Genomic DNA, 23399 nt, shown 5'->3' with positions numbered 1-23399 from the left:
TAAAATGCAGCATCTGTTTTCTTTTCTCTTCCAATAACCAAGGCTTTATTAATTTAACGAAAAACAAAACACTTTTAAAATTGGTTCCTTTTGTTCTGTCAAAGTACATTCAAATTATTTACTTCATGACATAGAAAAAAAAGAATCTGTCTATAACACTTGCCTAAATCATTTACAACACAGCAAGCACCAAAGACATATTTACAGTTCTTAATAAATCCATCTCTAATAATTTATGACCTCATCACACACACACACACACACACACACGAAGTCTGCGTCACAATGGATACACATCTGTGTGTACAGCAGACTCAACAACGGTGGCTTGTCTAGCATTTACAGTGACCGCTCATTTCAGCAAAAGAACCATGAATGAATTTACAGCTTCAGAGAAAAAACATTCCGTTGTGATCACTGGAATGTCGAATTAACCAATGACTTGAGATGACACGGGATGCTCCAGTGTCTTGCAGAGAACATGGTTTTAACTCATGTGAATATAAAAAGTGAACGCTGGTGTTCAGAGAAAACAACACAAAGCTCCACATGCACAGCACGACTGCCCCTGCTTTTTTTGTGTGCGCGGAGGGATTTAGAAACGTGCTGCTTGTCACGCCATGAAGTCAACAACTGGTGAGAATATGAAAACATTTGGTTCAGTATTGCGAGGAACTGCCTTCTGCTAAAGGCCACTTCACGTCTCCTCTTAGTCACGTGTGTGATAAAGTGTCCATTACTCTGCCAGAACTCTGACTGTATCTCCTGGCTTTGCACTTGCTCTCTGGTGTGGTGTTTATTTATGTGCAGGACAGAAACTGAGCCTGAAGCTGCAAATCCCCGACCTGCTGTGGAGAGGAGAGGTGACTCCATTCCACTTTTTCTTGACCGATACCGATAACACAACCTAGTAGAGCATCTCCTGATACTGATATTGCCCTGATACAGTATTTTATCATCGTTTAAATGACTTAGCTGTTGACAACACATTTGTGCTGATGCATTTACCACCTAGTCACAGCCAGCCATTTAAAACATAACACTCCAAGAATAAATTAAACAGCCACATTTTTACAGACTGTGCTTAGTGAAGCATGTATGTGATAGTTAGTGTTTTTGGATAGTGTCTGATTCTCCATTTTTATTTCTCTGATCTAGTAATGTTGACCAGTATCAGACCGAGACTGAGTTTTTGTCTCAGTTCATCCCTAATGCGACGCAGTAGCTAACACCTTGGTTTATGATCCATTTCTGGAAGCGCAGTTTGCTCGGCAGGGGGCGAGATAACGCTACAGGACTGAGGGTCATTCATAGTCATCCTCATACTCGTCGTCCAGGTCCACGTCGAAGTGTGGAATGGGGATCTCAAAGAAGTGTTTCTTTCTCAGACCGGTGGAGATGTACTGCCCCAAAGGATTTTCATACCTAAACAAATGGGGGAGAAGATCAGTGATACATCAGTCAAAAAACTGTATTGATCAACAGTCAGGTATTCATGTGAGCACTGGTCCTAAATAACCATTGAAAAGATCCCCTTCCATTTCCACTGCTAATGTAAGTAAGAGGAGGAATAAATCCACAGAGATGCACGCCAAAGTTTATCTGAAGTTCATCTGAGGCTTCAGCTGCACGTGTTGCACAAATCAAGAGAGAGAATTGCAAACGTTCAGTTTTTGTAACAAGACAAAATGGCTGTTTGAGTTTGTGTCTGTCTGTGGAGACTTGAGGGAGGGAGGACGGTCACTTTTAACAGTAAAATACCCACTTGATTTGTCAAACTCATATTTACGCCACATAAACTTCACAATAGAACAAGGACTGTGGCTTTTATTCCCCATTTCTTTCAATGGAAGAACATTAAGAAGGGATCTTGTAGCAGACAGTGTGAACAAAAGGAAAAATTACAGCAAATAAAAGAGTATTTTAGTGAACACATGGAGATGTTTAAAATGGCTAATAAGGTGATAAAAAAAAAAACAAGAGCCAAGAATACTTTTTCTTGAAGGATAACCCCATAAAAGGAATGGTTTGACGTTTAGGAAATACAATTATTTTCTTTCTATTACGTTCTTGCTCAGATATAGACGAGAAGATTGATGACACTCGTGTCTCTACTGCAAATATGACGCTACAACCAGTGGCCAGTTAGCGTAGCTTAGCACAAGCACAAAATGGCTCCGTCTAAACACAACACAACACAATACAATCCAATCCATCAACATCCTCCATCTGTTGATTAATATGCTACAACTTGTTCTAAAACCTCCTGTGGATAACAGATGAATATCACATTTATTGTAATGACTAAAGGTGCTTTTATAGCTTTAGACCATTATACATTTTGAAAGTTTGTACTTTTTAAATCTGCATTTGAAATGTTTTTGGTTATTAGATATATTGAAATGTTTTTGGTTATTAGATATATTTATTTACATATTGCATCTTTTTTTTTATTAATAAATAAAAGCATGTTTCTTTCTGTGCTTTAAATGGATGTCACATATATGGTGTGAGGACAGTTGCATCAAGTAAAATGATCCTGAACTGGGAGGAAAGGATTGTTTAGTTGTTGATGGTTATAGAATCATATTAACCCTACAGTCAATTTCATGGTGAGAAAGAGGAAAACATTCTTTGTATTTCATAAATGTCAAAATATCACACAGGGGCTTATTCTTTTTTTTGCAAACCAGTATGCACGACCACAAGAGCACCACATGAAGGCATGGGCAGAGATGGTGTGGGAGTTTTTTTTAAGTGTAGAAGATAAAGGAAAAAACAACAACACAAAAGCTGTCTGGTTCAGAAACAGACTCCCAGCTCTAAAATATGATATCACGTACACATGTTACTGCGCTGGCTGACAAAAAACTATCTTCTGTCAACATCATGCTCAGACCGGTTGGGTGTGGGTTTGAAGCCAGGAGTGAGTTTAGGACTAGACTCGCCCAGAGAGGAGGAGGAGGAGGAGGAGGAGGAGGAGGAGGTGGTGGTGGTGGTGGTGGAGGAAACACAGTCCCTACTGCTTACGCTATGCGTCTTACCTGCTCTGGTTAGACGTCTGTCTTTAGGAGTCGGTGGAATTCCTAAAAACCACCACACAACACACCCGTCAACGGCCTCATCTATCACTGACTCACGTACACGGACTCGAGCGCTGAACATAATCCTCAGTTTAAATTTCACTGTGTGTGTGTGTTGATGTAGTCAAATGTCACTGTCTGACGGCATGATGGAAGTTTTGATTAAACCTGAGCTTCACATACGAAAATGTAAAAAGAAAATGGAAGAAGAAAAAGAAACGGCATATGAATAAATTATACATTTCCACATTTAGATATTGATGATAAAGATTTGTATATTAGAATAAATATATATATATATATATATATATATATATATATATATATATATATATGTATAGCTAGTATATTATTGCATCAGCTCACAAATTATTATCTTATTATCTATACATTTAAACAATCAATCCAAAACATTAATCAGGAGTTGTGTTCACATCCATGTTTTCTGTTCAGTCATCATGAAGTTCTCTTAAATCTAACATTTTCTTTAGGTCATAAGAATACTCTTCATTTTCTAATGACTGTGGTGGCAGTTAAAGAGAATGATTTTTACTTTTGTAAAATCATACTTTCAGCAGTCAGATACATTTTTATATTGAGGCATGGGGCGATATATAAAAATGTCCCATCATGATTATCCTGACCAAAATAATTGTGATTCATGATATTATTGTGATAATTGTAAAATTTAAAAAAGAAAGTTGTTTTTACATTCATAAATGGGCAAGGCTTTCTGCTCATATTCCTTACATCTTTATTTTGTTTGTATCTGTAAGCTCTCACAAAATGTGCACAAGTAAAGACAATACAAAAATAATATTACTAATGTTACAAAGAAATTATTATGAAAGATGCAGCTTCCCCCTACATTGCACTTCAAAATAAATCCCTAAAAGTGTGTTTGGTGAGTTTCTAGTCGCTTGTGTGAAATGTTCATGATTTTTTTCCATTCCCAGGTATCCTGACAATAAACAATCACCACAATCCATTGAGAACTTTGGCAGTGCCCATCCCTAGTTGTATCTGCAGCTGCATGTGACATAACCATGGAGTAAAATCAGACTTACAAATCGTTGCACTGCTCGTTGGCAGCCTCCTCCGCCACCAGTGTGTCGTACTCATCTGCGGCGTATTTCTCCCAGTCTGAAACTTCCTGGCCGTCTGTTTCCACCTCCTTAAAAAACACATGACAAATTACAAGATCCACATGATTCCATAAAGTCGACTCACATCTGCAGCATCCCATCAGGATTTAACCCTCCCTACCCTTACGACAGAGAACGGGTCCCTCTGCTCGTGCTCCAGGTACTTCTCGAAGTTGAAGAATGTGTCGAAGAAGACGTGGGACAACTTGCACCTCTTCAGGTCCCGCAGCGTGATCTTACCTGGATAATGTTAAGACAGTCACTTCAGATGGCTTTTTAAACGCAGACCTACTTACTGACACATAATTTATTGCGTAGGTAGTAATAAACTACTTTGGACTTTTCTGCCTGGTTTTTCCATCCAATCTAAGCATTGAAAATGAGTCTGAGGTTAAAGGCTAATTCATGTCTGGGTCTGGTTGGGTTGGCAGCACATCGGGGCTAAGCTCATCCAACTACTGATGAAAATAAAAAGCAGTTAGCTCACAATATTTGAAGCTACAGCTGACACTAATGATCACTTGCATGAGTCCATTCATCTGTCGCTCGTTTTTCCAATAAACTCAATCGTACGTGACAAGTTATGAGGTCGTTAACATTGTTTATGTTGTGGAAGTAAAAAAAATAAAAAAATTATCGCAATTTATTCAACTGAAAGACTAAAACAGAAAAGTGACCAACATGTCTGTATTTATGAAGCCTTTTCCAGGATGTGTTTTGGATTTCTACCATTAAAAGTATGGACTACTCATCAGAATAGTAAAATTACCCCTTTTCTGACAAAAAATATGAAAACTCCCCCTTAACATTCCAAAAATAAATAAATAAATATATAATAATGATAATAATAATAAGAAAAGAACAACCAATTATGTAAATACTACACCATCACAAGAGAATAATGTTTAGGTACAAGACTACAATTACTTCTACTTAATGTTTTAGGCCTGTGTCAAGATTTGAACAGACTAATAGGTTTATTTTTTCACATTAAATGGACTATATGTAGTACATCTACTGAATATACTTTAAAACAGCTGTATAAAATCTTAAGGCCATCTCTACACCCGGCAGATAACTTGCTGTGTGATGCCTACGATGGATTGATGTGCTTTTATATCTTTGAAGCAGTCAAACATCTTAAATTCTGTTTTTGAAATCGCAGAAAAGAGACTTTTGATTGATGAAAGAATAAAGTTCTGAATCTACTGACAGTGGAATCTGTTTACGTGTTTATGAAATCTCCATCAGACTCTTCTGATCTGCTTATTGTGCTTGCTCCTTGTCATCAGACACAACATCTCTCAACTCACACGGCCCAAATCTCATTCAGAATGTTTAATTGAACGTGAATCTTTAACAGAGTTATCAATGCGCTCAAACTATAAAGGTTATTTTAACTGTTGAGTACAATATCAGCCTCAAATACTGTAAAGAAGCTGTTACAGCTCAAATTACATGTTATATCACACAGCTCAAATGACCACCGGGTCAACTGAGGGTCGCATTCTTGCTGTGGCTATCAATACTAAACACAGGCACACCCTCAACATTGACTAGTGTCTTTCAGATGGCATAGTGGAAAAGCTAAATGCTGAAGGGAATTTGTTGACATGAGCAGCTGGCAGCAGTCAGTCCACATCAGTCAGTCAGTTCCTCATCTATGTATAACTGTTCTCTCAGCTAATGGTCAATGACCTGGGCTGAAAAGGCGAACATGTGTGCGTCACTGTCACCGTGGAAATGGTGGAACTTGCCCCACTCAGAGTGTGAACTTATCAGTGTGTACAAATGTAAAAAAAGGGTCTGACCTTCGACCTCAGGCTTGACAAGGTCAAGCATTTGGCAGAGGCAGTCCTCGAAGGGAAGCGGCTCAATGGCCATGGCGTCCAGCTTTTGACACTGTTCCTCATAGAAGTATTCCAGTTCGTACATGCTGAGCACGCCATCCCCATCCAGGTCCATACAGCGGAACCAGTACTCTATACTGGACACAGATAAAAGAAGCGGCGGGCAGGCAGTTGAACGTGTTAGACTGAAAGGCTGCAAAGAAGTACACGATGTAATTGGCGTAGAAAAGTAGGCTTTCTCAGCAGACACATTGAGTAGTAATTGTAGGAAAAGCACAGGTGTTAGTAATAACATTAATGACGGCGCTGTTCTATTCAAATGCCCCTGTAAACCGTGACACTTGACAGCGAACAAGTTCTAGTTTCAGGACCTTGAACGTGACGCAGCAAAATAAAATTCCGCCATAGTTAATTTGATCATTTACACCTGTGCTTTTCCTACAGTGTCGGGTTAAAATAACCTCATTAAATAGGTCCGTAGATGGAATACTTTACTCTGTAAGGAAAAGTGAGTTCAGATATTGGACATGTAGTGATACGTGTCATTTTGTTTCATAGTGTCATTTGATTGTCATTTTCATGTGTTTAAAATGTGTATTGTGGCCCTGTTGGTGCAAAGTAATTAGCATTCCCGTGGCAACTAGCCCATTGTTTCAATGAGGGAGGTTTTGTTATCCAGAGCACAATGCTCACGCTTAGAATGTTAAAAAATGCTGGACTTTATGTGTAGTAGACAGTAAATTGGGAGTAAATTTGGATGCAGTGTGTGTGTGTCTACATACCTGGTGTCAGTCTTCTTGTCTTCCTCAGAGATGAGAAACCAGACAAAATCAGCATAACTCAGCTTGCCCTCCTTATACACCCGTCTGTCCCTGGAGAAATAAAAGGTATTAAAACCAGCAGTGGAACAAAATTTTAAACCATGTTTGCTAGTTTTAATGAGCATCATTTAAACTCTAAGACATGGTGACTTGCCTTGTTACTGTTCCTGAGAATATTCTCTCTATCATCTTCTGCGATATGGCTGAAAAAAAGAAAAAGAAAGAAAGAAAGAAAAAAAGATTATTTACAATCCAGACTTTTGGGAAAAACATTATCATTTTTCTCTTAGACAACAGCGCTCTCACTTAATGTAAAACTTTTTCATAACACATGTAATCCATTCCCGCAGACTGTAAATCCAGACTGGAGAGTGCAGCTCATTGTTTTTATCTTGACAATACTATAAATCCTACAGTCATAATTTTGACCATATAGTGGTAGAAATTGTTCCAGACATGGCGTCATTGGAGCAGAATATACAATATGGTGCTCTCTCATTGATCTTGAGTCTCATTTCCCCTGCCTCACTCACAGACCATCAACCAAGAACATGTGGTGTGGAGTGTGTGGGGAAGAGGCATCAAGGACTTTTCCTGAATCATGGACATATAATTATTTTAAGTTACACGTAGTTTGTTTACGTATCGACTGTGCTTACGATGACATAAGTTACGTAACTTTGAAGAATTGTGACTATGTCCGTAGAGTTAAGTGGATTCCAGCTAAGTATTCACTCAAGAATAATATAATAAGATGAATATTTCTTCAAAGAAAGTGGGGCTGTGTCTTTTGCACCTTGGTCATTGTGCCGTGCCATGTCCCTCGGGTCTATGTAGAGGTCATGGTCTTTGTCCAACTCCCAGAACTTGCAGTAGATGACATAGAAATGTTCATAGGAGAAGAACTCAGTCAGCTGGTTCACGTCTTCTTCCTGCTCCAGCAGCATCACATTCTGGCACAGTAGGAAAAAAATGTCAGTCAAAGCAGACTACCTTTCTGGGTATCTATTATTTTATAGATGACTTCTATTCATATACATTTTTCAATCAAATACAGTTTTTTAGGGCAAACTAAAATGGTTCGGCATAGAGACAAAAGAACAACATTTTTAAAATGCTACCAAAAGTTAATACATATTTTTTTTTATAGATTTGAATGACCTGAGATTTTTGATAAAAACATTCAAATCTATATATTTTTTTTAAATAACAGACAGACACTCAAAGTAAAATCTTGAATTAATATACATTTAATAAATGAATTTAGTCAGATACCTGAAGAAAGTTACTTTTCCTGAGCTCATGAAATGTTATTTTTCCAGTCCACGACCGGTTCACATTGTAAAATATCCTCTGAATCACCTGGGGAAACAGTTGACAAGTTGATCACATACAATTCAACCAATGCACGGGCAAAACTTAACTATTGCGTCGTCTCATTTTAATGACTGGCAATCTGCAGTTTTGCTGTATTAATGCGATGACATGTGTATAATGGTGACATACTGTGGTGATGTATCGTGAGTGAAAGTCTGGTGCCTCCTTCAGAAAGGCCAGGCCTGGATGCGAGTTCACCACATCCTGAAAACATCAAGTAAATTCAGCTCACTTTGTTTTCTACTGCATGTCTGCCTATTTTCCAAAACACAGCCCACAAAACTAATAAACAGAAATGCAAAACAACAACTCAGTGACATGCTGATCTACAACTACAAATGCATATGTTGAGCTGACTTCTCCAGCTAAAATTACAGAGGAGTTAAAAGACAAAAACCACATCTGTCTCTTTTTTTGCTCGAGAGAACACATGACATTCAGACTAGAATATAAATGAAAACAGTTGTTAATGTCAATCTATATCACTTTCTTATACCATATGCTTTATAAATTGTGCTATGTAAAGTAATGGATCCAAGCATTGTAGGGGGAGGCTATCAAATTTAAATGTTTCTTTGACGTCAGAAAAAACAAGTTCAAACATTTTTGGGATGAGCAAAAGCCTTTCAGCTTTAACAGAGCAGTAGTGGGAGACCAGTGAAAGGACATTTGATAGTAACTGCTCGTAACCTTTTCTCCTTCCTCAAGCCATAAAGACACAGGGGGTGGTGCTGCATTTCGAATGAACCATAGTTATATTCTTACGGTCAAACTATCTCATGCCTTTTCTTTATTCTACCCCCTTTCTCTTTTGCTGGAGGAAAGAATTGTTGACATAAATACGAAGGCGGCAATGAAATTAAAAGGCCTTATTTCAGGGCAGCCGTCGTGCCTCTTTGACTCTTACTGTGAGAAATTAAATCATAGAGAAACACATAAATCACAGAGCACAGGAAACAGGCGGGGACAGTCAAATCTACTCCACTGCAATCCTCCTTTCATTCATCAAAACAGTCAAAGGCAATTCACCGCGCGGAGCCATACAAATTAAACAGTAAGTGCCACAAGGCATCTCTGCTGGTATGCTAACGGGTGTCCGGGCTGCTCCTGCTGCCAGCATGAAAATGAATCAGGTGTAGGGTGGGGTCAGTGTGGAGAACCAACACATTATCAGGTGAAGGGAAAATACAAACAGCCAACACAGCAGGTCCACATGGTGAGAATGGTCAACAACGTTACTCTCAGGAAATAATTTGATGAATATGAGGGCAGGTTTTTCCTGGGATTATTTTGGGACTATAACATTTGTATGACATGAGATCTATTTTCATCTCCATCTCCCCTTGTTTAATTTCTGCTGAGCCTGAATCCTGCAGTGGTTCAGTAAACTCCCCCCCCCCCACACTATATTACCAGCTTAGAGTAACATCCCTAAATTAGTTCTCTGCCACATGAAAAAGCACAAGTCCAGATCGCACCACCCAAGCCAATATAATTTTGCCATCCCACATTGCCAAGTTCAGCCCACTCCCTGGGTGTGCTGCAGCCAGTACCTGCAGGAATGGAATAAAGTCGTCTTGTTCCAGGTAATTACAGCCAGGCTTGGCCAAGAGGTGCACAAATTTAGAAGCGTCATCGTGACAGGTCTGCAGCATTCTGGAGAAGAAAAGAGAGAACAGATGGTTGTGAGGTTACTCCCTCTTTCACGCGTACGCTCTCTCCATTTTTTTTAATCATTCTTCTGGAAACGCAACCTTTAAAGTGTTCCATATAGCAGAGTAAGTGCAGGCATAATACATTCTGAAATTAGGATTCTGTATCGCAGCCTGGTGATTATGAGTGTGGAGTGTTATGGTAGCAATGTGAAAAAATTGCACGTGTGTGGTGTGGCCTCTCATCAGAGAAGGGCTCAGTTATGAGCTCAAGTCAAAGGCCAGGTCTGTCCATTTCTCTGGAGGCTCATACATTAATACAAGACCATGCCTACAAGATGCAACCGCATTTAACGCACAATGTGGAGCCACCATTACAACTGCCCAATGGCATTCTTTTCAGTTTCACACAGAAATACAATGAATGAATGTTTTCTTTTATATACAGTACTATGCGCAGAGACTATCTCCTTTGAGTGTTGGTGAGGGATTAGTGATCAATGATTTTTGTTTAGGAATAAAAAGGGAAATGTCATAATAGTAGAAAACTGCATGCAGTGTCTGTGATCCCTACCAAGTGGTCATCATTGTCCGGAGGAAACCGTATGGGCCTTTTGGCTGTGAGAGAGTGTACCAGTGGTCTAGTGAGAACAAGAGGATCTATTGTCTTACTTTCTCCACATAGCGACAAACTTGTGGACGGACACGAAGCCCGTCCTGTCACCCCCAGCCGAGTTGAACAATGGCACTTTCCAAAACAGAGGGCACTCGCAGGCCTGAGGGGACAAGGAAGGAGAGATGGTGTAATGTGGGTTGCAGATATTAAGGAGACGGCACAGTGTATGGATGAAATAATAAATCAGCATTTAACACGTGTGACATGCAATGCAGAAATTAATGGCACAATGACAAACCACTCTGTTTTGATTCAAAAGCAGTGGTGCGTCACTTAAAAAACTTCCTTGAGGAAATCTAGCTGTCATTTCACTCACTTAGGTTCCCCTCAGGCCCGTGCTTACCTTCCTTGAGGAGTAGGAGATAATATTTTCCATGGGGTTTTCAAAATCAGCAAACATTGGTTAAGTCAGGAGCTAAATGGGACTAATGAAAATAATTTGCTGGGTGGCAGCTGAATCTCCATGCTACAAATCACATTCTCACCTTGGCAACCTGCCCCATGTCCTCAATGGTGGCCCTTTCATTTGGAAATTGGGAAAATGTTTTCTCAATTTTGGAAATGAGACTGTCGATGTTGAGGTTGGCTTGGGGCCGGCCCTGTGGGAAGTAAAACTTTGGAATGCTTTCACTGAGCGCAGTGGTGACGGGCTCCTCCGTCCTCACCTGGGCCTGAGACAAACACATAGAAATAAACTGTTAGCCAATAATGTTAGCAAACACTTCCCAGTTGAAGCAGTGCATGAGCTCAAGTTTGCTGTAACACATGAAATCACACCTCTCAACCCGAAGGTCCATGAATGAAATGATATGTCTATAATACATATTAGTATCTACCGGATCGTCACTCTGTAATAGATTTCAATTAAGATGCAGTTAAGCTGTCATAATAAGTGGTGAATATTTTACCCAACAAAAACCTGCTGAAAGCTATGATTGTAAGCCAGTATTGTGAGTAACTTGTTAGCATCATCTGTGTATCAAATTATATCTAAACTAATCTGAGGGCAGTAAAAACAGCAAAACTTGATATAGCTCATTCAAAGATAACATTAATATGTGGTAATCCACTCACAAGTACTTGAACATGTTTGCATATATTCGATTATTTAGTTATTTCTTGACAGCAGAACATATTAGGAACAAAATGGTGGCTCTAAACATGATAACGACTTACTTCTGTTTAGTTATAGACACAAATAACATTTAACTTAACAACAAACTTAAAACAGACCAGTATTTATGTTCATCAGCTAAATGAAATTCAGCATTCTTAGCATTAAATCACAACAAGAACAAAGTTGTGCATAATGTACCATTTCTGACACATAACACTAAACATAATTTTCAATTGGTAACCACACATTTCCAAGATGTTTGATAAACAAATCACAACTTTATTTAAACCTTGTGTTATTTGATTCATCTGAAGTAGAAGGCTGACAAAAGGGTAACTTTTTGGTGACTTAAAACTCATCTCCCATGCTCATCTGTATGTCCCAAGCCAGTGTCTTGCAATGACTGGTTTAGATAATGTTCCTGAGGAGTGTATGTTAGTTTTGAACTGCAGCTACAGTCATGTCTAAAGGACTTCACTAACTTGGAGTCATGACTAGACTAGATACAAGGCGGAGCCAAATATTTACACTCTGTATTGGTTCAACTAATTTCTAGCCAAGTGGAACGGTGTCATTCCAAAATGCCACACCTCTTATTAACACAGGAACCATGACACATCTGTGTATTTATGTCCTTTTAACCTAGTACCTTAAAATACCAGCTTTGTACATGAAGGCTTTCCAGTCAGAGCTGGAATGTTTCCTAACAAAAACATTATGCCCCACTGGTTCCAGACTCCCAGGCCTTCATGATAAATCGAGTTGTTATGATTTAACACACCAATTGAGCACAGTTGACACGACAATGACAAGATCATAATAATTGACAGAAATGACACTGCATGCCTTGCTGTGAAACAGGCAGTGTAGGAAATGAATCAGTGAAGATATTTCAAAGGCCACATATAACAAGTCAGAATGCCCGAGGACACAATATGTTGCTCATATTAGCCAGTTATTAAAAACAGCTTGAGCGTGTGCTTCTCTCAAACGTCATCTCATATTCAAAGACTACTTACAAGAGTGGACAATTCTCTCTTTGGTTTTTAGTTCTCACATAAATACACCCAGTGTTTTCGTAAGAGGTATACATTTCATTTTGCCGTTTGTTTTAGCTCAACACATTCTTCTCATTGTTCACACCTCTCGTTAGAGTTTCTACATATAACGTCAGGTCTGTGGAGTAGTTGAAATAACAGGGCTAAATCTATCCATGTCCATTTCAACATGTGTGGGTGTCAGCATGGACTGAAAATGTTTAACTGTATTCTGTCAGCAGTAAACTGCTCATTTTACACTGCTGAATGATAATTGCTGGTGATCCTCTACTCTTCTCTGCCCAGTGTGTTGGTGTCAGCCATGGCTATAAAAGGACATAAACATCTCCTGTTGCCCTGACCCACACTGTCCCTCCTCTCTCTCTCCCTCACTTTCCTGCTAACCACTAGCAGAGCTCTTGAGCACAACTGGTAAGCCACATGACATTTTGCACAACGACAATGATGAGGTCTGAGAGGCGACGGTGAGCATACATACCAACATACCACACATGATGAAACATCTTACCAACAGTATAATGAGGGCCCACAACTCATGTCTCTTTGTATAAGACATGAAAAACAACAAAATAACATGTAATGAGCAGATACCACTGCACAACTGTCACAACTCACATGACGCAGCAGTGTGTAAGTACGTCTTGAGAGAGAGACATATCTGCTCATTTGTCCTCACCTCCCCAATATGCAACTGACCCATATCATATAATACCTATAGCGCCTCTCTGTAATGAACAACAGTGAGGAATATGTTGTCCACATAACAGCAGGCCTGTTCCACAATGCATTTTGGATGCCAAGACATTGAGTCCACAAATACCAGCGCACATTAATAGACTTGCTCACTGGCTGACAGGCCAGCTACGTCTGTTTAATTAAAGGCACACTGACACAAACACCTGCCTGTCCTTGTTGGAAAGCTCTGAGTCTCTTCTTAAACCGAGATGGCAGAACAAAGTCACAGCCACGTGCCAGCAGAGCCAACTCCTTCCTCAGGTCAGGGTCCTGACGCAGAGACAGCTCCTTCATCCTCATCCTTGCGCCAGACAGGATGGGGAAAACATACAAGCACAACACAATCCGGTGTTATCCTCCTCCCACTAGAAAGCACTCAATTGCAGTCAACACTGTAGGCAAAAGACGGCAGCAACAGTGGAAGTCTTGTGTGTCTGTGTCCCTGTGATTGTCCTCTGTCAGAGCAAGAGCCTCTTAATGCAAGTGAGCAGCTGCAACTGTGGCTCTCTCTCCCATTCCAGATCTGGTCGCACAATCTCAGCTCTGACTGGTGCTCTGTCTCAGTCTCTACACAACACACACACACATGCACAAACAGCACAGGGTCAGGGAGCCCTTGCCCTAAAGTTGCTGGGAAGATAATAAGTGACTGAGTGTGTGTGGGAGTCACTCGGTGTACTGTATGTGTGGGATGGGAGGGGTGTGTGGCAATGGATCTGCTCTTTCCAGTTTGCATTCCTCCATGCTCATGGAAGGTTATGTAAAGAGACAGACCTGTTGTTGCAGCTTGCAGCAGCCACAGGGCCGAAGGAAGGATGCACCTCAATACCACAATGACACGGTGCTCATGTTCACTGGCTTCATTCCTGATACGCTCCCACGCAATCATATACTTCAGAGAATGTTTTGCTTATGCTGTGAACCCTTAAAATGGACAAATCTGTTCTTTTGGTCAGTGCGTCCAGACATTTGAAGCAATGGACTTTAATGAAAGCTACAATGATACATAACTATCCATCCATCCATCTTCTACTGCTTTATCCTCCACAGAACCTATTGCCCTATGTCAGCTGAGATACATAACTAACTAACTATTTAAATTAGTTATATTTGTTACTAACTCTCTGTTTAACAGTCTAAATCTAATTCATCAAACAGCTGGGAGAAAAAAAATATGAGGTGTGAGCCAATAAACAATTAACTAAGGTATTACTACTCAATAATAGATAACAAGAGTGAAGGTCAAATCATCAGATAATACACAGACAACAACTACAGACAATATATTCAATTATTCTACATCGTATCTTATAGTGTTCTTTGTTTTGCCTTCCTTTTGCAAGCTTGGGCTGCCAGCCATTCCATATCTTATTATAGTTGATGGGCAATGGGAGGACGGGAGGGGGTGCATGTCAAATTCAAAGAACGATGACCGAACCAGTCTGAGACTATTAAAAGCACCAGCAAGCTCAAGCCCATTCAGGCGAGCTAAGAAACAAGCTCTGGAGAAACAAGAATGTATCTTTAGTCCACAAACAAATAAACACCTGCATCTGGTTGCTGCTGTCCTGCAAGCATGGCAATTACATCAATTCCACATAAATATACTGATCTAACAGCTCTGAGTTTGCCTTTACAACAGTGACTGTAGGCAGGAAAAGCCCAACATCTGTATGCCTATAGCATCACCACCGGATGTAAAGATTAATTAAAAAGAAATGGAATAGAGATGTTTGCACCACGGAAGGTGAAAGCACACCCATATTATTTTTAGATGACAGGATCCCCAAGTCTACGCTTTTCCACTGTTTTACGCTCAACCCAGGTTCCTGTTATCCTCCACGCAGGAAACTGCACATGCTTGATAAGCTGTTTGTGCCAACAGTACCAAGACCAATATAAAATCTAGTAGATCCCAGAAAACTGACATCTCACATGAAACACCATTCTGCCTGTTCTGTTGTTGTTTGTATTTAGCGAACAAAATCAGAAGTCTGTTGCACAAACAGATGTATCACAACACAACAAAGAAAAGTCATGTGTTGTTTTAGTATGTGGACAGTACAATAATCTATTTTGTCAAAATTAAATTTATTATTTTGGCGTTATGGCCAAAACATGTTTGTGGTGGTAAAACTGAATATTCTGAAAAATTCTTTCTCTCCATTTTATAGGATATAGTCACGTTAATTTGTAAAGTGGAAGACAAAGAGGGGAAAAGCAAATGTCTAAATCTGGGATCAAACCATGTATGCTGTACCCGAGTGTTCCATGACCTTGAGTTCTGAACTCAAGTTTTTTTTTTTTAAGACAATACTTCATGGGCCTTTATTATCGCCACAGCCATTTTGATTAACAAGTGCAGGTGTATAGGTGGATCCGCAACCAAAAACATTATTCCTCTTGCCATGGCTAACAGCACAAAAGCCTTTTATATAACCCAAATAGACAAACACCACAAATGATCAACACTAACCAAATCATCTTTGGGCGTTTACTAAACCTGGAAATGATTTTTCTCCACAAACCAAAATTATTCAGTTTTAATGTTTTCTCTGTTACACGGAGCAAAGAAACCAGGAAATATTTAAGGGTTAGGCTTGTTTCTATTATTGAAAAAGTCTAATTTGTACAGAAACATGTGTCTGGTATTTTGTTTTTGTTGATTATGCAACTGATGTGATTATCAAGCACCCTGTCTGGAGTTAGTGAGCTGACTTTAAAAAAGTGATGCTCTGCGCTTTTCTAAAACTGAGCTATTTAAGAGTCAACAAGCAAGGCCGGATGGCAACTACAGTGGAGAGAAATACCAGAAGGGTGGGGGGAAACCTGATCAAAAATACCCTAAGGGCCCATCTGCCAAACTGTCAATATGAGCATACATGGTGTACGTGGTGTCCCACAAATGATATGTTTGGCTGGGTTCACTGTGTGCATTGCTGAAGTGATTGAACCAGTTTTGTACCACACTATGTCCATCCAGAGGTGAACTTATCACGACCCTGGAGTGGAGCTACAACCAAGTCACAGCATGGCTACAGAACTCATGCAACTGTAAAACCCAGAAAGCTCTAGCTCAATCCATCACAACTGGATGTCTGAGAAGGGGATTTTGGAATACATGCGAATGTGAGCCAAAAACAAGCCTGATTGACAACACAGTGGGCTCAGGGAAGGCCAACAAATAAAGCATGATGTGTGCAAATCAACATCCTTGCATAAAAGCAATATTGCAAAAGCACAACCCATCAGAATTATTTGCTGAAAACCTCTACAGTACATGTCACTAGAAGTGGAGCAAATGGTCAGATCACCAAAGGAAGAAGCTGCACATATAAGTTATAACATATAAGAATTATCCAAAACAGAACATGGTATGTGCACATCTGCTATCTTGCGCAACAGTAATGGTGCAAAAGCACCTGCCTATCTGTCTCTTTAGAGGTTTGTTGAAAAACCTATGTAGTCTATGTGTAAGCAGAAGTGGAGCAAAGGGGACAAAGCACTAAAGAAGGAAGCTGCAGAGAAGCAGTGCTTACAAGACACCTCTGAGACATTATTACACATATTTACCTAAATATTCAAAGTTTAGTTATTTATTAGTCACAGCTGTTTTTGAATGTCAAACAATTTAAAATAATATATATATATATAACCACTGTAATATTACAAAATCAATGTTTCGTTTCCAGGATTTTCAAATAAATCCAAAATAATGTGGCTATAAAATGAACAAGCAGGAAGCTATGTGGCTTTAGTTAAAGGTTTCAGGTATTTACCTCATTTCACAATAGAACTATAAATTTATGAAGTTGCACAAACAGCAGATCAATTGGGACAAGTAAGTTATCTTGGATGAGGAGAATAAATGCATGCAGGATCGACATCTCTCTTTTTTTTTTGTGCCATGGTTCAAATAGGCCTAGATTAGCAGATTCTATGCCAACACACAAACTTTGCAATCATACATTTAACATACAAGCTGCCAAGGCACAACAAATAAAGCACTTGTGGGAAACAGTTAAACACTCTCTCACTCTCTGACAAGGCAAGCAACTGATAACACGACCCTAGACCCCCAGCTTCAAATAGCTTTGTTACTGAGCCCAACTAAGCATGTTATAAAAAGACATCTCGAGAAATAACCATTGAACTTAAATGTAGATGTAACAGAAGAAAAAGTCAACTCTCAAAGGAAACTTATTTCTGCTGCTCTATTTTCCTCAAACTGCTGTGTATGTCACCTGTTACAGCGTTTAGTAAGCAAGCGAGTTAAGTAGGACAGCAGAACTGAAAGCTAAACATCTTTAGTGGGGTGATATTTACTGTACTAAGAGTAAATAAAAGATAAATGACAACATATTCTGACAATGAGAAGCATCTAATGGTGGCAACGTCAGAGTAAATTACACATAGGATAAATGTGCTGCCACATCTCCTCTCACTTGCAGAGTTCTGGGTAACTGATGCCAACACAAGGGAACTAAGGCTATCTATATCAGTGTCTGATGTCAAAGTCGGACCAGCTGTTCTAGACTGCATCAGTCGGACATAAATTGAATTTTTGAATAATCCTTCAAAGAATGCATCTGTACGCAGGAATTCATTTTGTTGTCTTAAAATAGAAGTATTACTTTATACAACCTCACAGTCCCTTCAATAATGAGTGACACAGAGTGGACAAATGCCATGACACATCACAGCAGAATACACAGACTGTATTATTAAATCATTAAACCAGTTGCTTTATTAATGGGTGGCATTAGTAGAAAAAGGTCACTAGGAAGAAATCAGGAGGTTTATCTGTCCAGCCTTTCGAGTGTCAATCAAGAAAACTGATTAAAGAATCAAAGCCATTCTTCAATGACAAACACTGAAGATGAAACCTTCCATTGGGGACCAGCATGCTGCGCCAATGGTTTCCTTTTTTACTCCGTCTACATCTTGTGGTCAGGCTATTTTAGCAACAAATGTTTGTAACTTGAACTTGACGTGAAATACTCTAAAAGATAAGAAATACTACATTTTGTGATCTATTTAGGTATGTAAAGAATAGAAAAGATAGACCTTTAATTTGACAAAAAGTTCTGAAAGGTGATTATCTGAGTTAGGGCACTTCAATTTGGGATATGATTCATATTAATGTTATAGTGACTTAAACATTCATGTAGGCTACGCGTAGTTGTATGCATAACTCTAAAAAAGACATTAATACCCCTTATAATCATCAAGAAACATACAGTATACCATGTTCTGAGCCCAACACTGGGCCAATTTCTGCAGTATCAGTGCTTCGGCGAGAGAGTGAGAGAGGGACAGGGAACAGTTGCCTCCCCAATGCTTTTTTTTTTAACATGTCAACAACATGCAGGACGCGGGGCCTCAACGAGCACGTGCCACCAGCTGTCTGGCTGCCTCACTGTCATCACACTCACTAATATCCACAGTCTATAACTATTCCAGGCAGTCGTGTTGCACTTCTCATCTTGACAGAGTAGAGAATCCTTAAATCAGATATTCAAATAACTTTGGGCCTCTTAACCAGTTTTGTGCAGCTGGTTTTCTTTCTTTTATAATCAAACAGCCCAAAGCCAAGTTCTTATACATTTATAGGCTTTATAGTTACAGCATAACAAGCTCTGAAGCACAGGCTGACGGGAATAATGAAGGGCGACAGTGATAGGCTAGGTTCAGACACTCCTACATCTCATACCACACTAACTCATGGGTGAGGCCGGATTGTTTGGAAAATATTTGATGAATAATTGTACATATCCTTACAGACATGGGGACTCCACTATGACAGTGCATAGTGGACAATCTCTGATTGCTTTTGATGCTTGTGGTCTGCCTGGAAAAAAAGATCTCAGAGAAAAAAAGTGGGACCAGTGTTAAGAAACTTGAAACTTTAAAAGTCAGCATTGACTGAATCAACTGACTCAAGCCCCCCTTGTGTCAATTAAGCCGAAAGAAGAAGAATTATCTTGGTAACTCATCAATCAATTACATACATTTTTAACTGGACTGTTGAATGTTATGGTATGATGACATGCACCGAGAAAAGTATAAGCATCAACGTAACCTCACACAGTGGTCACATTTTAACTTTTTCAGGATCAAGAAAAGCAGCTGAATGCAATTAATTTATATAGTCATTGTCTACTACTTCATCCAATAACATGAGTGGCACGGGGGCGCTGGAGCTAATCCCAGTTGACATAGTTTGCTCGTCCATCGCAGGGCAAACATACAAAAATAAACAACCATTCACTCTCACACCTACGGTCAATTTCGAGTGTCCGATATACCTCTGCATGCCTTTGGACTACCCAAACCAGGATGTGAACCAGCGATCACTGATCTTGTTAATAATCTTCAAATCTTTAAGCAATCTCAATCTCTAAAATAAAAATAGGAAAACTCAATACTTTTTTGCAAATGTGGAAAATTTCAAATTCAACAGTACTTTTTGTAAAGGTGGATATTACCCAAGCCTAATCCATGGAATTAATTCCAGGCTAGTAAACTGTAAAGTTGCAACACACTCTAAGTTACATTTAGTAACAGGTGACACAATAAGGGTGGAACACCAGGCTACACCTTGGATTTTGACATTTAATACACTAACCTTAGATGAAAACCCTGAGGGGTGCTGGCTTAAGACTAAATCTTGTTCAAACCTGTCAAACTGTTTCATAATAATTTGGATAAGAGGTTTGATTATGATAACCAATCACATAAGTGTTTACATCATTTTTTTAGAGCAATTCACACTAAAACAGAACTTCCCAATATGGAAAAAAGTTTACATAAACACAGCATTGTTTCAGAAATGTCTTAATACACACAAACCCCCCAAAACAACTTTAAGTACTGTAGGATAAATGCCAGGCCTGTATGTGGTGCTGTAACACTGCCACAGAAGTACACTAAGAACAGAGACGATGTGGAGCATGTGCATAAAGCTTGTTGTAATGTGCTGGATTAAGGGTAAAACTTGTTCTTGTGTGTATGGGCCCTAAATGCTCATTATTTGAACTTTTCCAAAGTGTTTGGATGGGCTTAGAGGTGCAACTAACGATTATTTTCATAATCGATTAATCTGTCGTTATTTTCTCGATGAATCGTTTGGTCCATAAAATATCAGAAAACCATAAAAAATGTTGATCGGTGTTCGTCAAACCTGGAAATGATGATGTTCTCAAATGTCTTGTTTTGTCCACAAACCAAAATGATTGACTTTTAATGATTAATTTGTTATCCAGAGCAAAGAAATTAAGAAAATATTCATATTTAAGAAGCTTAAACAATCACAAATATTGTTTTAATCATGTAAAAAGCTTCAAACCGATGAATCGATTATCAAAATAGTTGTCGATTAATTTAGTAATCGATTAATAATCGATTCATCGATTAATAATCGATTCATCGATTAATAATCGATTCATCGATTAATCGTTTCAGCTGGGATGGGCTGACTTACCTTTTTTGTGCTGACAGACTTCCGTAGTACTCTGCCATTAGGTCCTGTCATTCTGGTGTTACTGCTACTCCCCGAGGGGAGAGTACTGGTTGATGTCGGGCTGGAGGGAGTACAGTGGGCAGTGGGCTTCTTCTCTGCCAGGTTCTTTTGTGATGCCACATTGTTGTTGTCCCTGAAACTCAGTGAACTTTTGACCTCGGCATCCCCATCGCCCACTTCAATGTTTTGTCCACTTCTAATTAGGTCAAGATAATCTTTGAGTAGTGACTGTGTTGCAGGATCACTCAACCAGTTGAGAAAGAGTTCATCCACCTTCATTTGAAGAACTGGCTGGAGGACTTGTGGAGATGGCATTGTACACAGTATCACTTACTGGGAATGTTGACAATTGAACCTGTGCAAAAATGAAAGGATGGTTAACATCAAAGCAATTCACCCTGGTCTCTGTATTTACAGGCCAGCTTCTTCAAGTGTTTTTATGTTAAGCGTAAATCCTGTTAAGTCTCCTTTACTTATATAGCCCAACATCACATGTGTTTGTTTACAACCAGCACTGTACACATTCTTCTCATAGACACCTGGGGTGTATTTGCTTACAAAAACAATATAAATATATGCAGCTGTTTCAAATGTACTGTATTTATGTTCCACAGGTGATTGCAATCTTAAATGACATGGCTCAGTTGTGACAAAACCCAGACTCATCCTAAGTTATCAAATTCAAAAATAATTCTTTGGAGAGATTGCAAAAGCCATTTTTGGTGAGATACAGGTGATGTGGCCTGCACATTCTGTAACATACACCCAGAAACTCCATTTGTACCATCTATTTTCACACCGTGAACACACAGGTGTTTGTCAGTTCACATTGGATCATATCTACATTAATTATGTGATAATCATGTGGTGAAGGATGTACTGTTTGGCTTCACCCATTATTAAAAATAATTTCACTTCCACATAAGTTAATTTTATTGCTTACCACATTTTCTATTGATAATTGTATAGTGTTAAAAGTCAAACCCTTATTTTGCCATTTCTGTAAGGAAGAAGAGCAGAAGGTAGCATAACAGAAAAAACTATAAATTAACTACTGTTGGTTACTGTTAAGTTATCATTATCACTGGCATGAAATATCATGCAAAACATCACAGGAACTGCATTAAAATGGACAGCAAACACTATGTTATGCAGAACAAATTTGCTTTTGATATTAATTATATTATAAAGTGGGTTGCAATGATTTGTCATCTTTGAAAAATGGTCCCCATCTAAAAAGTCTGGGAATATATATTTGGATATTTGTTTTTGCTTGATTTGTATTCATCATTTATAACGTATTATACATGTTGTTATTGTTGCAGCTTTTTATATTTTAATGTAGACATATAGCCATGGCTACAGATGCAGTGTCACCTTTTGATAAAAAAGAAAACGGCACTTTCAGTGGTTTGGGGACAGTCACCCTTATTTGATTATACAACAAATACTCGCTTACGTTACGAATTTTAGCGCGAACTGTCAATGCCTTTACCCAAATACCCACTGTAGGGTAAACGTAAAACACCACCGAGCCGTGTAATGTTAGCAATAATCTTAAACTCCGCCGTCAAACACAAACCGGTTTAACGCCAGATAGTAATGAGCTGACGTTGTGTAGATCTGTCGGTCAAATTAAACCAACCGGGGTGAATATAGTTAGTTATCTCGGTGTTCGATACAAACTAGGAGTGTGTTAGCTACGATAGCTTTAGCAAGCTAACGTTAGCTTACCAAGTAAATACGACACTAACCTTGCAGTGTATGGATAGTAATCCCAGATGCCTCGATATTGCTCTACATTTATTCTTTCCTCTTAAGAGTAGTTGTGTTACGTACGACCATGTGTACCTGTTGATTAACTACGTAATTAAAGACTGTGGTATCTCCTGTGTTCATTTCACTGGGCAACTTTTCAGGATCACGTTCCCCTGGTAACCACAGAAAAATAACGCGAGATCTTCCGCAAGGGTGAGAGTTCATCTGTGATCCCACCTCAACGGTGGCAGCGGTTTCTTCACATGGTTTTACAGATGGTGAATGTTTGCTTTATTAATGCTGTGTGAATCCCATTTGAGAATATAACTTGCTTGAAAAATGCATTTTGTGTTTTATTGAATATAAATTGTATACCGTAGCCACAATTGAAATGTTGGACGGTGTTTTTGCGTTGTCATAACACTTAATTCATATTGTTTTAATGTGCCAACTGCAAATCACCCAACCAACCAAAGCTAAATAGAATATGACACACGTTAAAGGTATGTATTATGTTTCTGCCCACAGGTAACAGCTACTAAGCTTGAGATAAGGCAAGGACTATTCAACCATCCAACCTGTTCACTACAGGGGAGAAGAGGAAA

General features: G+C 39.1%; 1 protein-coding gene across 4 annotated transcripts; it reads right to left on the bottom strand.

The window, feature by feature from the left end:
- Window positions 1-12: 12 nt before the first annotated feature.
- ppp2r3b (protein phosphatase 2, regulatory subunit B'', beta) lies at window positions 13-22964 on the bottom strand. 4 transcript variants are annotated; one of them, XM_058614621.1, is made up of 15 exons: window positions 22791-22964; window positions 20998-21391; window positions 11090-11275; window positions 10601-10704; window positions 9830-9932; window positions 8406-8480; window positions 8175-8261; window positions 7696-7852; window positions 7054-7102; window positions 6861-6950; window positions 6040-6215; window positions 4350-4468; window positions 4151-4257; window positions 3045-3086; window positions 1340-1425 (listed from the first exon to the last, which is right to left on the bottom strand). In XM_058614621.1, the coding sequence occupies exons 2-14, from the start codon at window positions 21349-21351 to the stop codon at window positions 3068-3070; spliced, it is 1626 nt and encodes a 541-aa protein (XP_058470604.1). In that variant the 5' UTR covers window positions 21352-21391; window positions 22791-22964; the 3' UTR covers window positions 1340-1425; window positions 3045-3067. The 4 variants fall into 4 exon arrangements, with proteins under 4 accessions (XP_058470587.1, XP_058470596.1, XP_058470612.1 ...); XM_058614604.1 differs by lacking the exon at window positions 3045-3086 and having other exon boundaries at window positions 13-1425; XM_058614613.1 differs by lacking the exon at window positions 3045-3086 and having other exon boundaries at window positions 13-1425; window positions 4356-4468.
- Between the last annotated feature and the right edge of the window lie 435 nt (window positions 22965-23399).

Source organism: Solea solea, chromosome 2 (assembly GCF_958295425.1).
Source record: "Solea solea chromosome 2, fSolSol10.1, whole genome shotgun sequence".
Lineage (NCBI taxonomy): Eukaryota > Metazoa > Chordata > Actinopteri > Pleuronectiformes > Soleidae > Solea > Solea solea.
Note: the sequence above shows the minus strand (reverse complement) of the source record. Positions and strands in the feature narration are given on the sequence as shown.

Bases quoted from the DNA above. Each gene is read 5' to 3' on its own strand.
- ppp2r3b (XM_058614604.1), bottom strand. From the start codon at position 21,351: ATGCCATCTCCACAAGTCCTCCAGCCAGTTCTTCAAATGAAGGTGGAT. The intron at 11,276-20,997 runs GTAAGTCAGCCC...TGTTTGTCTCAG, and splicing joins AGTCTGTCAGCACAAAAAAG to GCCCAGGTGAGGACGGAGGA. The intron at 4,258-4,349 runs GTAGGGAGGGTT...GTGTTTTTTAAG, and splicing joins ACCCGTTCTCTGTCGTAAGG to GAGGTGGAAACAGACGGCCA.